Below are 19,192 nucleotides of genomic sequence, written 5' to 3'. Positions count from 1 at the left end.
CGTCTTTACCTGTAACCCCCCTGTTCTCCCCCCCCCCCCGCCCGGCCTGATTACAGTGAGAAAGTACAGAAGGAGGGTGAATGGTCCGCTCTTCTTTTTAGAAAAGAGAAGGAGGGGGAAAAAAAGCTTATTTTGTAAGGGCACCTGTGCGCTCTTATGGAGGAAATGTGATAAATCTTATTTGTAAGGATCATAAAACTTTAGCTCTAAGAAAAAAGAGAGACTGCCTAATTTAGAACTTTTAAATATTACTTTCATTATCACACCTGCTGCGTCAATCCATCCATCCCTTTTTCTTAAACGGTGTGTTTGAGAGGCTGTGTGTGCGTGTGCAGGTGCAAAATGTGTAAAATGAGAGAGGGCCATTAGACGCAGGTACTAAAAAAACCTCCCTTTGTAAGATTTTCATGCAGCCCGAGTAAGGGGAGGGAGAGCTCCCCCTGCAGGAAGAACAGGCTCACGCACACATGCAGCACTGCAATGGCATATCCCAATTTAATCCACATAAAAATATTTAAAACAAAACAATCGTTTTGGGTTCATCCCTGGTGCAGCTAAAACAGGGAAGAGCTCTATCGGGTGTGTGCATTCCTAATCCAAACTCATCTTCCAGTCCGCTGCTCACTCAAAGACAAGACAGGAAAAACGGGCAAGGTTTTAAAAAAAAAAGAAAAAAAAAAAGGAAAATCTTCACGGGAAAGGGACGTTCCATCCTTTCCTTGGTCGACTCGAGAATCAGAAAACTCGTCAACAAAACGCACCGATTCGAAATGAGACCTCTAAAGCTGGGCTTTGTACTGTTTGTTTCTTTTCCAACCCCTTTTTCACGTAAGCCTGAATGCCAAAGAAAGTGTATAAAAAAATAAAAACGAGTGACTATACTGCTTAGATGAGGGGAAAAAAAAAAAAATCTTGATGCAAGAAATGGTGGAGTCCTCGTTGCGCAGGTCGCGGGGCCGGCTCTCTGCCGCCCTCTGGTGGCCACGGTGGGGAAGGACGCCCTCACTGCTGCAGGGCGCAGAACTGTTGGTACACGGCCAGTATGTGGTGGTCCAGCTCGGCCGTGAACAGCAGGTTCTCCAGGGTGCCCATGTACTGCTGAATGGTCACATGGTGCTGCGGGGGAGAGACACGCCCACCTGTCAATCACAGCTTTCACCCCCTGCATTATCGTCTGGACAACAGCCACCCTGTATCTAGTGGACAGAGGGGCTGAAAACTAGACAGAAAGCAGCAGAACAGAGTTACCGAAACGGCTCGCTTCAGAAACCAGCCGGTATTTAACGGAAGCGACAGACTGGCCCTCTCGGGCTCCGGCGAGCTCTGTTCGTATGAGCGAGGACAGGCGGCGGCAGGCCTACCATGAGGAAGATCTGCTGCAGCCGCTCGATGCAGTTCTTGTACCAGGGCGTGCTGAAGTCCACGCTGCTGGTCTCGCAGCGCACCAGGTGCTCCGTCAGCATCATGATGAAGCGCTGGAGACGGCGGGAGAACACAGAGCATCGTTTAACTCACTTACCGCCATCTCTCTCCCATTCCAACAACACCATCGCTTAACACATCTTAAAAACTACTTCTGAGGCAAGACGTTATGTTAAAGCGTTTGACCCCATCTCTCTTCCATTCCAACAACACCACCGTTTACTCACTTACCGCCATTGTTTTCTCACTGCCATCATTTGCTCACTTACCGCCATTGTTTAATCTCTTACCGCCATCGTTTAATCTCTTACCGCCATCGTTTACTCACTTACCGCCATCACTCTCCCATTCCAACAACACCATCGCTTAACACACAAAATCGTTTTTAACACTTAAAAACTACTTCTGAGGCAAGACGTTATGTTAAAGCGTTTGACCCCATCTCTCTTCCATTCCAACAACACCACCGTTTACTCACTTACCGCCATTGTTTTCTCACTGCCATCATTTGCTCACTTACCGCCATTGTTTAATCTCTTACCGCCATCGTTTAATCTCTTACCGCCATCGTTTACTCACTTACCGCCATCACTCTCCCATTCCAACAACACCATCGCTTAACACACAAAATCGTTTTTAACACTTAAAAACTACTTCTGAGGCAAGACGTTATGTTAAAGCGTTTGACCCCACACAGAACAGCCCCTCTCAGATCTAACAAAGCCATTACGCAGGGCTCCACGCCAACGTTTTTTCCCCGAGAGCGCACGTGCTCCGAAGATGGGAAACCTAGCAGCACCACTAATGCGCTTCTCAAATGATTTTTCCAGTTAGCACACACCAGTTTTCAGGAGTAAGCTGATGGGAGCGCTGTAGAGCCCTGTTATGACAGTTCAAGTTAAAATCCAGAGGAAATCGGCCATGTTCACTGAAGGCTGCCAGGCTCTGGAATGGTGTACAGGAAGAGACCGGAGCAACAGGATGGATATGCTCTGACTCTGAGGCTTTGTGAATACAGGCCTGATCTTTAGGTTAGGATCTGGACAAGGGAGAAACTGGCCTAAGATCAGCACTGAGATAGCATAACATCATAACACAATGATGAGAACAGGCCATTCAGCCCAACAATGCTCGCCATTTTCCCGACTAAATTGTACCTAGAGCTTCATTTAAAAGATTCTTGAATATAGGCCCTGATTTAGGACCAGTTTTGCTCTTTTAGCTGATAATGGGTAAAGTTAGGACTTAGACATGGGGAAACGGATCCTGGACCAGCACTCCCAAGTTTCCATGGCGATGTGGCGCTCACCTGGAAGATGACCAGGAAGAGGTTCTTCTGCTCGCTCTGCGCCGACTCCACCTTCTCCTGCAGCCGCTCGATCTGCTCCTCCAGCTGACCGTCCTCTTCATCACTGTTCTTCTCCATGTCCTCCTCGTCACCACTGTCCTTCTACAGGAGAAAGACACACATAGGCAGACACACATATGCACACATACACACACACACATACGCACACGCACACACACACACACACACACACACACACACACACACACACACACACACAGTTAATGGCCACAGCTCTGTACAGGAGTCTCTGAATAATTTGTATTAAGAGCTGTAAGTTGTGAATCTCTCTCTCTCTCTCTTTCTCTCTCACCCCTCTTTCTCTCTCTCTCTCTGTCACCCTCACCCTCTTTAGGTGCAGTTTCTCTCTCTCTCACCCCCCCCATCTCTCTCCCCCCCTCTCTCTCTCACTCTCACCCTCACCCTCTTTAGGTGCAGTTTCTCTCTCTCTCCCCCCCCCCCCCCCCCCTCTCTCTCTCCCTCGCTCACCCTCTTCAGTTGCTGTTTCTCCAGCTTCTCTTTGGAGTCCTCCAGCTCCTTGTTGATCTTCTGGACGTGTTTGTTCATCTTGCGGATGGTGGAGTACAGAATCTCCCACACGTACAACCTGCCCGGCACAGAGACACGCCTTACACACCCACGTCAAACACAGAGGAGCAAAACATCTTACACGCCCATCCCAAGCCAGGGAGAGAGGAACAGCGTCAGAAAGAAATTCCGACCGATTGCCCTCCCTGATGCTCACCGTCGTTCCCGACCCCACGTCTGTCGGACTGGGGCATGAATGAGCCAAAAGCGTGCAGTTTGGGGAGGACGTTACACAGCTTACATTTTTAACAAGTATCCAAATCAAATCATCTGTGATATTTCGGCTACAACAGCAACAGGCTCACCGGGCTACAAAACCGTCCCAGCCCACGTCCCCCCGTCCCCCCGCCCCCCCCCCCGTCCCGCCGCGCCCCCACCTGGTGAAATCGTGCGCCATATCCGGCGAGAAGATCCAGTTGGCCACGGCGGCGCAGTCCACGATCTGCGTGCGGATCATCTTGTCCACCAGCACGGCGATCATCTGGGCAAACAGGGGCACACGTGAACCCCGAGAAATCCAGCAATGAGAGCGGGGGTGGGGGGGGCTCCAGGGGGTCTCAGTTACTCTATCAGGCAGTTTTTTCATTTCATTACATTTATTTGGCCGACGCTTTTATCCAAAGCGACGTAACATTAAGAGCTTCACTACACATCTAATTACTTTCATTAATCCAGCAATGAGTTAAATATACTGAAATTGAAATAAAATTTTCTAATGAACACTAAGAAATGAAATTGGACAATAACTATAAACCTCATCTGAACAACGAAACAAAGCCGTGGCAGAGGGACCATGCGCCCCCCCAACCAGGGTGAAGGCCCCGCCCAATCAGGGTGGAGGCCCCGCCCGCACCATGTCCCTTGGCCCCGCCCTCACCTGTGGGTGGTTACGCCAGGCCTCGTACACCACGCGCAGGATGTGCAGCTTGCCCTCGTCGCTCTCCGTCAGGACCTTCAGCACCTCGTGAAATCTGCAGAGACCGGCGCACTGAATTAGACCAGGCTTAGGGATACCAGCGCACTGAATTAGACCAGGCTTAGGGATACCAGCGCACTGAATTAGACCAGGCTTAGGGATACCAGCGCACTGAATTAGACCAGGCTTAGGGATACCAGCGCACAGAATTAGACCAGGCTTAGGGATACCAGCGCACTGAATTAGACCAGGCTTAGGGATACCAGCGCACTGAATTAGACCAGGCTTAGGGATACCAGCGCACAGAATTAGACCAGGCTTAGGGATACCAGCGCACTGAATTAGACCAGGCTTAGGGATACCAGCGCACTGAATTAGACCAGGCTTAGGGATACCAGCGCACTGAATTAGACCAGGCTTAGGGATACCAGCGCACTGAATTAGACCAGGCTTAGGGATACCAGCGCACTGAATTAGCCCAGGCTTAGGGATGCCAGCGCACTGAATTAGCCCAGGCTTAGGGATACCAGCGCACTGAATTAGACCAGGCTTAGGGATACAGCGCACTGAATTAGACCAGGCTTAGGGATACCAGCGCACTGAATTAGACCAGGCTTAGGGATACCAGCGCACAGAATTAGACCCGGCTTAGGGATACCAGTGCACTGAATTAGACCAGGCTTAGGGATACCAGCGCACTGAATTAGACCAGGCTTAGGGATACCAGTGCACTGAATTAGACCAGGCTTAACCCTCTGGTTCATTGGAATGTATTTTCAAAATTCTACGGCAGTGCTCTAGAAGTCCGCTGCTTTCAGTTGCCAGTACCGATAGTTACATCAGTATTGGAATGTTCAGTTATGAACATTCTAATTACACGACTGTGACCTCACACCTTTAAATGGTTATGGAATGTTCACTGTGCCTGAAAACTGTGGGGACACCAACACACTAAATTAGACCAGGCTTTAAAAAAACCCCATTTAAACGCATAATCACTTAAGCGTTTAAATATACCACCCAACCTGTGTTTTTTTTTTGTAGGTAGGTATGGACAGAAAGGGGAGTGGTGGTGACTGAACAAGACTCAAAGCGCACACGTTTGTCTGCCCTCCCCCATATCGACAGCGGGGGGACGCTCCAGATCTGGGAGGAAAAAGGGGCAGAGGGCGTTAACACAGAGAGGAACACGGCGGACTTGACGCACTTGGCCAGGGCGCTGAAGGAGTGGCTGAAGGACTTGGCCGCCAGGTGGAGCAGAGTCTGCAGGAACACGTCGATCTTCAGCGGGTTGAAGCTGTCCCCGCCATCTGGGGAGAGAGCAGGGAGGGAGGGAGCAGATGAGGGGCTCCAGAAATGACGCCAATAATCCAATGTAAATGCTATGTAAAAAGTTGTGCAAGCCGCTCTGGATAAGAGCACCTGCTAAATGCCTGTAATGTAATGTAATGTAATGTTGTTTGAAACTGCAGAGGGTTCTACAACTACTGCTCGTCTAGAACTGCTGACACAGCGGAGCTGCAACTGGATGAGTCTCACCGTTCTCATTGTTAATTTCCGTTTTCCTTTCCTAGATTGAATCGCCCTATGATGCATCCATTGAAATTCATTTCAGCTGCATACGAGGCGTGAGGGGTGGCCCTGCACCCCTGCCGGTGGGCTCGGCGGCGGGCCGAAGGGGAGGCGCTCACCTGCGTCCTCCTCCTGGTTGGGGTTTGGCACGTCCTTCAGCGCCGCCAGGAGCTCCTCGTTGGAGGCGCGGTTCTTTATGGCGTTGCTCACCGCCATGGCGACCGGGTAACCCGGAAGTGAACCTGCGAGGTCAAAGAGGTCAAAGCGTTCGATTCAAACCGCGGCGAACGCGACGCATCCCAAATCCCACTACTCACCACCCACACACACAGATCAAAAAAATCTCCACCCAGACATATTAGACACTCTGGAACACTTAAAAACTTAAAAATACAATCACTTAATTTCGGCTGAAAGGATTACAATATCAGTTATCTAGAGCAGTAGGCCTCAACATTTTGGCCCCAAAGGCCCCCCTTGTCCACGGAAATATTCCCAGAGGGCCACAGTGTCTGTGGGTTTCCATAGTTTCCATTCAACTGTCAGCCAATTAATGCCTTGAGAACAATGTGGGTGGATTTTTTTTTACAACCAATCAGCAGCTTGAATGCTCCAGAGCCAGGGAACACTTACTGCCGTTGGCTTCATCATCGTATTTGTACATGTAGATGGGATTGGCCGGGACCAACGCAGAAAAAGTGGGCGGGACTATGTCCACGATCCGCTGGTGATAGGACAGTCTGGGAGAGAGGGGTGGGGAAAAGAAAATGCGCAGAGAGGAAGCTCAGCGAAGATCAGACAGGAAATCAAAGAAAGACAGGAGCTGAGCAGCAGAATTTTGAGTCCACTTTGAGACCAAGAAAGAACAGGAAAAAATTAGTCACGGTACCTCATGCATTTTTCCAAAACCTCTTTGACAAATTTTGGCTTGGGCTTATCCAGGTCCTGAGTCAAGCAGTCAGCCCTACAAAAGATAAAAAATAAAAATGAAGAAACCAAAGACAACAAATGACATTAATTTTAGCCATACGAGTCCTTGTCCACCACAAAGAACCCAACATTCTGGGGTAGGGTTGAGACTAATTCCGGTTATTTAAGTCCAAGATCAGCTGAAATAATGTTAACGTAAAACCCTTCATAAGCCCATCAGGAGGACACACATCAAGCAGACCATCTGGGCCTAAATTCTGACTGAAGGGCAGTTCAGATTAAAACTCTACAGACTTACCAAAAAACTGAAATATAAGATCTTACTCACCAGTCATCCCAGCTCCATCTGAACTGGAAGTTGCTCAAATGGTGCGAAAACCAATTGATAAGTCTAAAAAAATAAAACAAAATTAATAAAAAATTTGATTACAGTACACTTAAAGCCACATAAAACACAGGGACATATAGATTCCTTCCAAACATATTTAATGAGCAGGTGGAATATAACAGCCCACAGAGCAGCCGTCATAGTGAACCAGCCTCACGCTTTCTCACAGGTGAGCGGGCTTTAGGAAGCAGAGAGTCATGGGTAATACCTGTCCACACAGGTCGTGTTCATGGTGTCCAGACGCATGTACATCATTTCAGTAGCTTGAGCGAGCTGGGCGGGGCCAGGGTTAAGGGTGACTCGGCAAATACAAGCAAAGGAGAAAGTACTCCACCAGACAATGGATGCAGTTCCGAAACGCCCTGCCTGATAATGGATGCAGTTCTGAAGCACTGTGCCTGATAATGGATGCAGTTCTGAAGCACTGTGCCTGATAATGGATGGAGTTCTGAAGCACTGTGCCTGATAATGGATGGAGTTCTGAAGCACTGTGCCTGATAATGGATGAAGTTCTGAAGCACTGTGCCTGATAATGGACGCAGTTCTGCACAAAGCTTCTTCATTAGCTAGCTGTACGGTTTCCTGGCAGTGGTAAAGAACAGGTGCTGAAAACACGCACACTGCCTGCTTCTGTTCAGAGTTTATCAAATGCTAGAGGGTGACCCTGGTCTGGGGGGGCCACCCTGGTCTGGCGGGGGACCCCGATCTTCTGGGGGTGACCATGCTATGGGCACATCTCCCCCTCACGCGTTTAAGGATACGACCTGGGGCAGGGAGCCTGGCTGCAGCTTGCACAGTTCTATCAGCAGCGTGGTGTACATGACGTCAATATGAGGAGGACAGGGCAGCTGGAAGAGCTCGCCGAAGATCACCTGACCAAGAGGGAAAAAAACACCAGCAAAGGTCACACTGACTGAAGGCGTGAGGACACAAATTCCTCATTAGAATGTTCTTAACTGAAAATTCTAACGCTGATGCAACAATCACTACTGGGAACTGACAACAATGGAGTTCTAGAACACTGACTTAGAATTTTAACATTCCAAAAAAAAAAAAAACCCTGCTCTTCAAAGGGTTGCATTTCAGCCATTCAGCCGAGAGTGACTTACACACCTCACTGCTTTTTTAATAATATACACAACCCATTAACAGAGCTGGAAATGCACTGAAGGAGTAGCGTTAGTGCTTGCTGACTGACTGACGGGCTCACCTCCACGATGTGATAGTTGAGGGGGATCTTGTTTTTCCCTGGGTAACTCAGGAGCTGGGCAGCGCTAGGTTCATAAGCAGAGAGGACGCACAAGGCTTTAGTTAACTTCATACACACCGCCACTTTAACCTGAAGCAACACGTCAAGTACTGAATAATCTGTGTCCCACAGTACACAACTGCCGCATCCGCAACCATGGTAACAGTGCTCGGCAACTTAACGTTCAAAACAGCTCCTTTTCAGTTAATGAAAATGCTCGTCCCAGTTTCGTAGACATGCATGTTCTCCAAATAGACACTGGAATTTCTAGGCGTTTCGACTTCAAGTGGATGTGATCATGATGTTTTAGTCACCGCATGCCCTGCCGGTAAGCTCCTCAGCCAATTGGATTCTCTCGGAGGTTCAGAGTGGCAACAGCTTCTGAGCCAGCAGTAGGCTGCGATTGGTCAACTGGTCAACCAACTGCACAAGCATGGCTGCACTCACCAGGTCTTCCTCTCTCTCCAGTGGGACTTTATAATGCAGTGGAGGTTCTCCTCTATCACGAACCGCTCCGCCGAGTGGCTGCCTGGCATTACGGGGCCCTGGGAGGGACAAACAGTGCCATCGTACTTTCAATCAGCTTTCCATTTGTTATTGAGGGGATACTTATGCAAAAAGGTCTTGTTTTGGCCGATTTATTTCAGGCCTAAAAAATTCTATTTCTAGATCACCCTTCAGGAAGTGGAACACACTCAAATATATTGCTCATACATATATAACTTGGACTCTGTGGAAAATATATTGCAATGCCAATATGTAGGATCTGGGAAAAAATGTTTTTTTGACCAATCAATAAAAAAATGGAATTAGGAAAAATCAGAAAGAATCACACCTCTGATGAAAGAGAATGTGGGCGTGGCCATGGCAGGGCCAACGGGGGCGGAGCCTACCTCAGGGGCGTCGGTGTAGTCGAACATGCGGAAGACGACGTGGGGCATGGGGTAGATGGCGTCGTCCATGTGGGGCGGGGGGGTGAAGGGGGGCAGGTTGTGCTGCAGGGCCTCACACAGCACGCTGTCGAAGGCGATGTACGGCCGCAGGATGTGCCTCTCCTGCCAGCGGTCCTTCTTCAGCTTCTGCACCTGAGCCCACAGGCAGTCCAGGTACTGGGGGGGGAGAGAGAGGGGGGGGGGTGAGGCAGGGGGGGGAGAGAGAGAGAGGGAGGAAGGGAGAGGAAGAGAGAGAGGGAGGGAAGGAGAGAGAGTGGGAGAAATAGGGAAAGGGAGGGAGGTTGAGGTAGGAAGGGGGAGAGAGAGAGGGAAGGAGGGAGGGGGGGAGAGAGGGAGGGAGAGCAGGAGAGAAGGAAGGAGCAGGGGAGGGGGAGAGAGAAAGAGCAGGAGAGAGGGAGAGGCAGGGAGGGAGGGAGAGAAGGAGAGGGAGAGAGAGAAAAAGAGATTATACTGCCGTGGTCCATTGTCCAACAGGTAGTCACTGAGGCACAGACAACACGATGAAAATCAATCAGAAGTGAAAACTCACCTCTTCCTGTGGGTGGGGCTTGTCAGCGGTCCACACCTGCAGCATGGTCACGTGCGTCTTCTGCCTCCTCCTGTGAAGGCAGCACAACACAGCTCTGAGCACAACGACCACAGACATACAGAGGGCCTGTCCTCTACGGACAGACTGCTAATACTACACCTTACATGCATGCCCTCTACTGGTCAAACAAGGTTACTGTCATTTCTTAGGGGGAGCCGCTCGCTGTCAATTTCCCCGTTTCCGTAGCAACATCTTTGCAGGAAGGCACACTTTAAATTAAAGCCTATTTCAGCAGAGCGGCCTCTAGTGGCCAGTAAGGGACCCGATCAGGCAGCGCACACCCAAAGCTGGAGGAGAATCAGGACCGGCCGACGCAAAGCCAGGAGCCCACGGCTCACTTCAGGTATCCCTCGATCTGTCACTCAGCCATCGTCATAGCAACAAGGGGGCAGAGCCCACGGCTCACTTCAGGTATCCCTCGATCTGTCACTCAGCCATCGTCATAGCAACAAGGGGGCGGAGCCCACGGCTCACTTCAGGTATCCCTCGATCTGTCACTCAGCCATCGTCATAGCAACAAGGGGGCGGAGCCCACGGCTTACTTCAGGTATCCCTCGATCTGGTTGAGCAGCCGGTCCATCTCCACATCCTTCTTCTCGTAGAGCTCCTTCCCCACCCAGGGGAGGCAGGACAGCACCGTGTACACGTACCAGTCACAGCGCACCTGAGACACAGGTAGCAGCCCGTTACATAGGTACGCAGCAAGATGAAACACGCAATTTAAACACGAGCTTATGAAAGTCCGTTTATAAAAGACTCAGTATGAGCACCTGTGGAACGTCTTCCTCTTGTATCACGCTGACAAAATTCTCAAACATGGCCACCATGGACGGGGCGGCGATCACATGACAATTCACCAGGTCACAGAGGAAGCGCACCTGAAAAAGAGACAAGGGAGACAAAACTCTTAACCTGTGCTCCGAACATCCTAACCTTCTACAAGTTCCCTTAGGGCTTCAGAGCAGCTGTGTCAGTGTCATCTTCTAAGACCAAACTGAAGACACATTTTCATTGGTTAGCTTTTCATGTATTTTAATTTATTCTCTGTAGATACATATTCGAAGATTAGCTTTTAGCTGTCTTGTAATTTACGTTTCTTTTTCATTTCCTTTGTCACCATCTGCATATTGAAACCACTTTATTATTAATATATTGCCAACTTGTTCTTTATTTTTGATGTTTTGTAAAAGTGCTTTTTGTTTGAAATGTGCTATATAAATAGACAGATAAATATTATAATATTGGAGAATCATTTCTGAAAAGTCCAAGTCAAACTGAACAAACCGAAGACATGCCCATATTAGTACAACAGCAGTGCCTCACATAGGGAAATCAAACTTGCAACCTCTGCATTACAAACTTAGCTGTTAAAAAATCATACCACACTCGTAATGTCCAATGAGGCAGAAGTGAGAGAACCAGTTCCTCGTTTTTTTTATTTATATAGTAGATTAACAGCAGCCTTACCAGGTACACAGCTTCACTGTACTGGTTAGCCTTACCAGGTACACAGCTTCACTGTACAGGTTAGCCTTACCAGCTACACAGCTTCACTGTACAGGTTAGCCTTACCAGGTACACAGCTTCACTGTGCAGGTTAGCCTTACCAGGTACACAGCTTCACTGTACAGGTTAGCCTTACCAGGTACACAGCTTCACTGTACAGGTTAGCCTTACCAGGTACACAGCTTCACTGTACAGGTGAGCCTTACCAGGTACACAGCTTCACTGTACAGGTTAGCCTTACCAGGTACACAGCTTCACTGTACAGTTTAGCCTTACCAGGTACACAGCTTCACTGTACAGGTTAGCCTTACCAGGTACACAGCTTCACTGTACAGGTTAGCCTTACCAGGTACGCAGCTTCACTGTACAGGTTAGCCTTACCAGGTACACTGCTTCACTGTACAGGTTAGCCTTACCAGGTACACTGCTTCACTGTACAGGTGAGCCTTACCAGGTACACAGCTTCACTGTACAGGTGAACCTTACCAGGTACACAGCTTCACTGTACAGGTGAGCCTTACCAGGTACACAGCTTCACTGTACAGGTTAGCCTTACCAGGTACACTGCTTCACTGTACAGGTTGGCCTTGAGCGTCTCTTTGAGCTGCCGGATCATGGCCTCCACAAACTCCCCTCCGAAGTTGTAGTTGCGGGCGTTGAGGAGGCCCACGAGGGTGGTGTACACCGTCAGCTTCTCGGGAAGAAGCCTGGCCCTGCAGAGATCGCAAAGGACATTATTATTATTATTATTATTCATAATAATAACAACAATAATAGTAATAATAATCCATCAATTAATAATTAATTAATTATTTAGTCTAGGCAAGCTTTCGGGCACATTAAGGAATGCAAATTTCTCGGGATTAACCTGCACTGCTTCCATAAACATCCAGATTTATAAATAAACTGTATGTAAACCATCTGTAAGTGGCCTAAATGCCTAAATAAAGTGCAGTGGTTCCCAAACTTTCAGTCAGGCGGCACTTTGGTAATAGGAACCTTTTTTAAGTGCCCCACACCTGCTGTCACCCCGCCCCCCCCACTGGGAAGCACTGATTTAAAGTATGTAAGGAATGTACTGCAGGTATGTAAGGTATGTACATATGCATATGTGCTTGTGTCTTGTACGCACTGTGATACTTACACAGCACACAGAATGCGCAGGATCTTGCTCTTGTAGTTAGGAAGGTCTGCCTCAAGCACACCTGCTAGACCTTCCAAGTTACTTTCCAAGGAAGAAGTACTCTGCAAAAAAGAAGTGGTAATACAAATAAAGGCAATTCTTGGATATCGTCTTTGGCAAAAACAAGTGCATGACTCACAGAAGTGGTATGTACATTACTGTTACTCAGAAACAGTTGTATTTAAACTTGGCCTTACCTTTTCTCCCACTCGGCAAATAAGGGATTCCAAACGATCCTCAATTTCAATGGGCTCAGACGTTCTCCGTCGTTTATGGGACTGACCGCCTATGAAATATTATGTGAACGTTATTGACTGCCATAATATTGAAGTAAACAGTGCAGAAATAAAGACCCCATTCTTGCAGACATCAACTTTTTTTATTATTGTTATTTTGTAATGCAAACAGATAATTCGATAGCCCACAACAGATAGGCTACCTCGCCACGTATTACCGACATTATTAGTAATACAGCACTGAATTTTCGAGCACCCTGAAACGTTTTTAACTGAAAGTTCATGTTAACTAGTTCCCCAGTACATTCAAGTTCACCAGTTTACCAACCGTTAATCAGTTCATTGGTATATACCGTTCACACAAATTATTATACAAAATCACACAAGCTTTAAAAACCCGCCATGCTTTAAATAAACAAAACCAACCAATGCAGTGCACAATAAACGTAAAGCAGTGCACAGCTGCTGCGAAATTAATGTCAGCTAGTAGTCGCTTGCCAACGCTAGTTTGCTTTTTGCAACAGTATTTTGACAGTATACCACTTCGAACAAACTTAGGCTACAGAGGAGAACTTCTGTGATATCAAATAATTCCAGGGATGCATAGTTATGCAGGACAGCCAGCGACCCAACGCTACTGTTGCACGATTGTAAAAGCACTAAATAGCTATTACTCTCAGCCATACTCAGATAGCGAACTATTATGCCGCTATGTTAGCTCACCCAAGTGTGGTTAGCTACATTTATAACTGGTTAGTTTAGCTACGTAAGTAGACTATTCATAACGAAGGCTGGGTCACGGACAGTGGCAAAAATAAATATGCTATCTAGTGAGCTAAAATGAGCAAGATAATGAAAAATTGTTTTAAAAACAAAATAATTTATTAATATTAGCGCTAGTCTAGCATCTAGCCAACGTTAGCTAGCTAGCCATTTTCAGCACACTTACCGTCATTTTCATCGCTATGCCGTCTCCTTGACATTTTTAAAAATTCTGAGCAAACAACAGATCTTGCAAAAATAAAATATTATATGAAACGTTTATTTATCACTGCTTATTTGTCAATGATACGAGATTGCGTCCGTAAAGGCAACGGCATTCATGAAACCACACTAGAAACGCCGCAATATGGCGGTGCAAGAAATTCAATTCGAGCTCTTCCGGAGGAACGGTGTTAAACCCGGAAACAGTAATGTACATAAATACAGCTGTAGACGTTACAGTTATGCTACGGACTCCACAGGGCAATTTATTTAGCACAGTTTTTATTTTATTTTATTCTGACCTAACTACGCGATACGGAATTGTTCTTTGAATTAACCCTTTCAAATCTGTGTTTGAAATTTTGCGCACCTTTAACAAATGAAGCCTTGATCTTTAACAGAAGATCCACAGTTTAGAACAAAATTGAATTTCCAATGCTTACTGGAAACTTTGTTAAACACACCTGCTCATTGCTGCAAATAGCCTGCTCCTCCAAACAATGAAACATCTAACTGCAACTAAATATACAAAGGATGTCGACATGGTGAACAGGTTTTTAGTTTGACCAAATATTAGAATGGGCTAGATGCAGGATCTAAGTTACTTTGACCATGGTATGATTGTTGGTGCCAGTCGCTGTGGTTCCAGCATCTCATCTCGGAAACAGAGAATGGTGCGATCAACAAAAAACATCCATCCGCAATGCACACATCATCTCAAGCTGATTCCACAAACGTGACAAGAACTTCAGTTCACTCCAATGGCTTGCACAGTCCCCAGATCTCAATTCAATAGTGTACCGTTGGGATGAGGTGGAACAGGAGGTTCGCAGCATTAATGTGAGGCCAAAAACATCTGCTGGAACTGCGTGATGCTATCAAGTCAGAATGGGCCAAAATCCCCAAGGAATGTTTCCAGCACCTTGTTGAATCCATGCCACAAAAGGTTCAGGCTGTTCTGGAGGGAAACGGGGGTCCTACCCAGTTCTAGATGTACCTGATAAAGTGGCCAGTGTGTGGAAGTCCATTTCAGCCAATAAGGGCATTTAGGCAGACTGCGTCTTGATTTTTGACTTCTACATAGCCAGAGAGCTGAACAGTGCAACAGTCCTTCCAGTAGATGGCGCAGAGGTTCTTACACAGAAGTAGTACAGTCATGCACATCCCCTCAGTTGTGTAAGGAGTGTGCAGAATCTTGTTTGGACCATAAATTGTAATGTTCCGATTATCAGATTGTCAAATGGCATCTTTACCCAATGCAATACAGAATATTTATCATTCCTTCGGCAAATAAGCCACACAGTTCATAAAACTCCACCATGCATTTCAACAGGATAGCATGGTAAATGGTAAATGGATAGCAGATGTCTGCAAAATAAATTAAAGAAAAAAAAAACATAGAATAGTCGTTTGCCATCAGATATCAACAGCCCAAGAGTATTTATGATAAAATTCATATTCAGTAGTGAGACTAAAAGTGATAATAAAAATGTAACTGCTTTTCTATATTAGTTAATAGCAACTGTTTAATTTTTAGTGTACCCTGTTGAAAGTCAGGATGGGGTGAATGGCTCGTTCCAGACTTCAAACATTACTTCATTCTTAAGAAGGAGTGTTCCCATTTATGAACAGTGAAGTAATCTTACATAATCAAACGTGCCACAGAAAAATGCTGTACAAAATGCTGTACAAAATCTAAAAATTGCAACATTGCTGTAGCCCCAAAATTTTATAGAACTAGCAGAGCACATAATCCACTGGTTAAGTTACTCACCAGTTTAATTCAAAACACTTCATTACATAGGTCTCCGGCCTACAATCCCTAGCCATACTTTATACTTTTATATACTTTTGTATACTTCTTGCATGCTATGACAGCCCATCGTCTGACAGTGCACAGTCAGGAAAGATCAGACTGTTCTTGTACATACACCATTAAAAAAAGTTTTTTTTTAACCCATAAGTGATTTATATGCACAAATGCAACAAAGATCTGTTCCCGACAAGCTTAGAATAGAATAGAATAGAATAGAATAGAATAGAATAGAATAGAAAACTTTTTCCCAATGGGAACTTCAGTTGAAGTTACATAAATTACATTACACATTAATTGCATGAATCTAAAGGCACAATGAACACTATTAAGCACAATGCATCGCACATTTAAAATTAGAATTGCTTTCATACTGGATCTCCATTTGTGGCAAATTCAAGTAAAAAAACAGTATTTTTGTTTTGCGTAAGGGGCATATTTATTCTGTCTGTTCTAGAACATTGCAGAACTGCATGCCTTGCGCATTCTGCAGTCACCGCGTTGAGTTGCCTGCCGTGCTACCCCTGGAAATGCTTACGGCACTTCAGTCAAAATTGCAGTTCATCAACTCCTTACCCAAGCTCTTCTGCATCGACTGCAGCGAGTGTATATTTTCAGACGTATGCAACGGAAAATTGCCCTTGCTCTGATATCAATAATTAAGCACTTTTGATCGTCTATCAGAAAGTATCCTTGCTGCAGCTCGCATGAATAATTCAGCAGCACGTTGGCAGTCACAACAGCTTTCAGTGCAATTAAACATGAGCTCCACGAGAAAATGATTACTAAGGTAATCATTGAGAGCGCACATTTAAAAAAAAAATTCTGCTGAAACAAATTTTTAGTGCAATTACAGAAGCAGATTGAATACTTGGCAGACATTTGCTGTTTTTTTTTTGTTTCTGCAGCCAATTTAAAAGACTGAGCCTTAACTGTCAGATATTATAAGGTAACCATAGTGACATAAAATGCATGCAGAGAAAGGAGTACTTTAGACAAAATGGCTCCCAGGGCATGTTTCAAAAATACTTTGTATGCAGGCACACACAAGCATGCACACATGCACACACATATGCAGGCAGGCAGCAAGGCATACTCATATACACAGACACACAGACACACGTGCACACACACACAGACACGCACACGCGCACACGCGCACACGCGCACACACACACACACACACACACACTCACACGCACACACTCACGTGCACACACACCACACACACACACACACACAGAAGCCATTATCTATGAGTGCCTGGTCAAGGGCAGTCTTGTCTGTGTTGTCCTTCTCCCCAAAGCCCAGGCCTTTAAGTGCTTGTCAGTGAGAATGAGGTATTCAGTGTAATTTCCCAGGACAGCAGTACCCAGCAGACACACTGCTGCTGATTGTCCATATTTAACACACAGGCATGCACACACACACGTGCACACACACGCACACACAAAAACTCTCACACACACAAATACACTCTCTCTCACACACACACACACAGTCCTAACACCAGCGGCACTTTGTTTTTAAGTAAATGCATTAAACTGTTTATCTGTAGTTTATCTCATTGCCATAGCTCCGTGTCATTAGCGCATGACCTAGCCTTCCTGTCTTTACCGTTTTTAAGCTCGCCGGGCTTACTTGGGTGGATCTCATGGGAGTCCTTCTCGAGTAGACGAGCGGTCCTATTAATGCCACATGCAGAACCATAACTCCCGCTCTCTCAAGTCAAAGCAATTCATTACGAAACACACCAAAGGGTCTTCCGCAAAAAAAAAAACAAAAAAAAAAGAAAGCGAAAAAACTACCAAACGGATCAAAAGAACAATAAAACGACCGTGAGATGAGGTATTAAATTCTGCAAGGGGGGGAAAAAACGTGAGTGTTTTGGCCACCAGGCCAGGTGCCGGTGTCACACAATATGACATTATGTAAGACGAGAACAGCAGGAAAGATCGGGGGGGGGGGGGGGGGGGGGGGGCGTTGTGGGAACGCGGCGTCGAAACGAAACGCCTGGTAACCCCCACTCCTTGTTGCTTCGCCCCATAAAGCGCACAGAACGTACAGCTCGGCCCTCTGACATAATTATGGAGAGCGCGTCGTATTTAAACGCCCTACGAGTGTTTTATTTCCAGCGCGTTTGGGGAAGATTTACTGGCTCATTCCATTCGCAGGCAGTTGGGTATAGTTTGTGCTCACTGGCAGCACGGGGTTTCCCATGCTATAGGTGCACTGCTAAAGCCAAAAAATAAGTCAATTTGAACAAGTATTTTAGCCTTACATTTAGACAATTGTATTGTCAATTTCTTTTTTTTTTATTGCCAATGAGGTGAGACGGTTTCACTCATTTCGAGATTTGCCAATGGGGTAAGGAAACTTCGCCTATCAAGCAAACAGTAACTTAAAACAAGCTAATATGTTCTACTTGAGTGAATAAAAGAAAATTTAAAGTCTTGTCTCAAGACATAAACACTGGTTAAAGGCTTTTTTTTGCCGGGTGTGCACAAATATCTCGTTTTATTTCCTTCAATGTGCTCCTTGCCGCTGCATCATAAAAGCTGTTCCATTACCCTGTGGCTATTACCCATCATTCCCTGTGTCGGCCTATCAGTTAGAATTAAGGGAGGGGAGACAGATACATGCTATATACTGAGCTTTTCCATAGTTTAGTGAAACTCAAGAACAAATACAACCAAAAAAAAAAGTGGGGTGGGGGGTGTGGGAGGGGCACTGAGGGTCCGAGTGTTTGGATGAGATTTCCCTCTTCTGTGGCTGTGACTCCAGCCGCACGCATGTCCCCACGGGGCCACAGCGGGGAGCATGGGGCCAAAACAAAGAGCTGTATGTTAGACGGAGCGTCCTGTCAGGCACACGCTGCTCTCCTCCCGTGGCGAGGGGGAATTTCCACTACAAGAGGCTCTTTAAACAGAAGCATTCTCAGCATGCACGCGAAACACGCCAAGACCGCTGGTATGTGTCAAGATATTAAGCACGGCTACGGATATTGTTATGGTTAAAGTCTGTCGAGCAGACTGTGGAACTGGCACCCCCTCCACGCGTTTGATTGGCATGTGCAAGCACTTCAAATACTTACTTTACGAGGCCCGGTGAAGGTTTCTATTGATACCTGCGCTCCGTTGGAATAAAATCAAGGTGGAAATTCGAAGTTAGAACACAAACATGTTTTCAACAGCCCTAACTGAATGCGATACGGGCTGTATGCCCGGCTCTTGCCCCCAATGCATGCCGGGATAGGCCCCAGCCCTCCCACAACCCTGACCAGGAATTAAGCAGGTACAGATATAGGTATAGGTATAGATATAGGGATAAGTATAGATAATGGATGGATGGATTTTCAGTATATTCCCTTTGTGAGGGTGCCCCGGTGGTGGAGGGGTTGAGGGGAGAAGGGGAGTGGTGGTGGGGTGGGGCGAAAGTGTCATATAATGGGTAAGGAGTTGGCCTCGTAAGCTGAAGGTCACAGGTTCGATCAGCCGGTAGGACACTGCCGTTGC

General features: G+C 46.5%; 1 protein-coding gene across 2 annotated transcripts; it reads right to left on the bottom strand.

Annotated features, from left to right (window-relative positions):
- Nucleotides 1–472: 472 nt before the first annotated feature.
- Nucleotides 473–14,030, bottom strand: LOC118226728 (nuclear cap-binding protein subunit 1). 2 transcript variants are annotated; one of them, XM_035416555.1, is made up of 23 exons: nt 13,830–14,030; nt 12,842–12,930; nt 12,606–12,706; nt 12,018–12,174; nt 10,726–10,833; nt 10,498–10,619; nt 9,896–9,965; nt 9,307–9,522; nt 8,861–8,958; nt 8,375–8,438; nt 7,926–8,036; nt 7,373–7,437; nt 7,105–7,167; nt 6,736–6,810; nt 6,480–6,586; nt 5,966–6,088; nt 5,482–5,584; nt 4,236–4,329; nt 3,736–3,839; nt 3,260–3,377; nt 2,732–2,872; nt 1,362–1,475; nt 473–1,116 (listed from the first exon to the last, which is right to left on the bottom strand). In XM_035416555.1, exons 1-23 carry the CDS (start codon nt 13,861–13,863, stop codon nt 1,003–1,005), a joined length of 2,391 nt encoding a protein of 796 aa, XP_035272446.1. In that variant the 5' UTR covers nt 13,864–14,030; the 3' UTR covers nt 473–1,002. The 2 variants fall into 2 exon arrangements, with proteins under 2 accessions (XP_035272446.1, XP_035272447.1); XM_035416556.1 differs by lacking the exons at nt 12,018–12,174; nt 12,606–12,706; nt 12,842–12,930; nt 13,830–14,030 and adding an exon at nt 11,843–11,900.
- Nucleotides 14,031–19,192: the final 5,162 nt, after the last annotated feature.

This window comes from Anguilla anguilla, chromosome 5, assembly GCF_013347855.1.
Source record: "Anguilla anguilla isolate fAngAng1 chromosome 5, fAngAng1.pri, whole genome shotgun sequence".
In the NCBI taxonomy this organism is placed as follows: domain Eukaryota; kingdom Metazoa; phylum Chordata; class Actinopteri; order Anguilliformes; family Anguillidae; genus Anguilla; species Anguilla anguilla.
The sequence above is the reverse complement of the archived record's forward strand: the minus strand, read 5'-3'. Positions and strand labels throughout refer to the sequence as shown.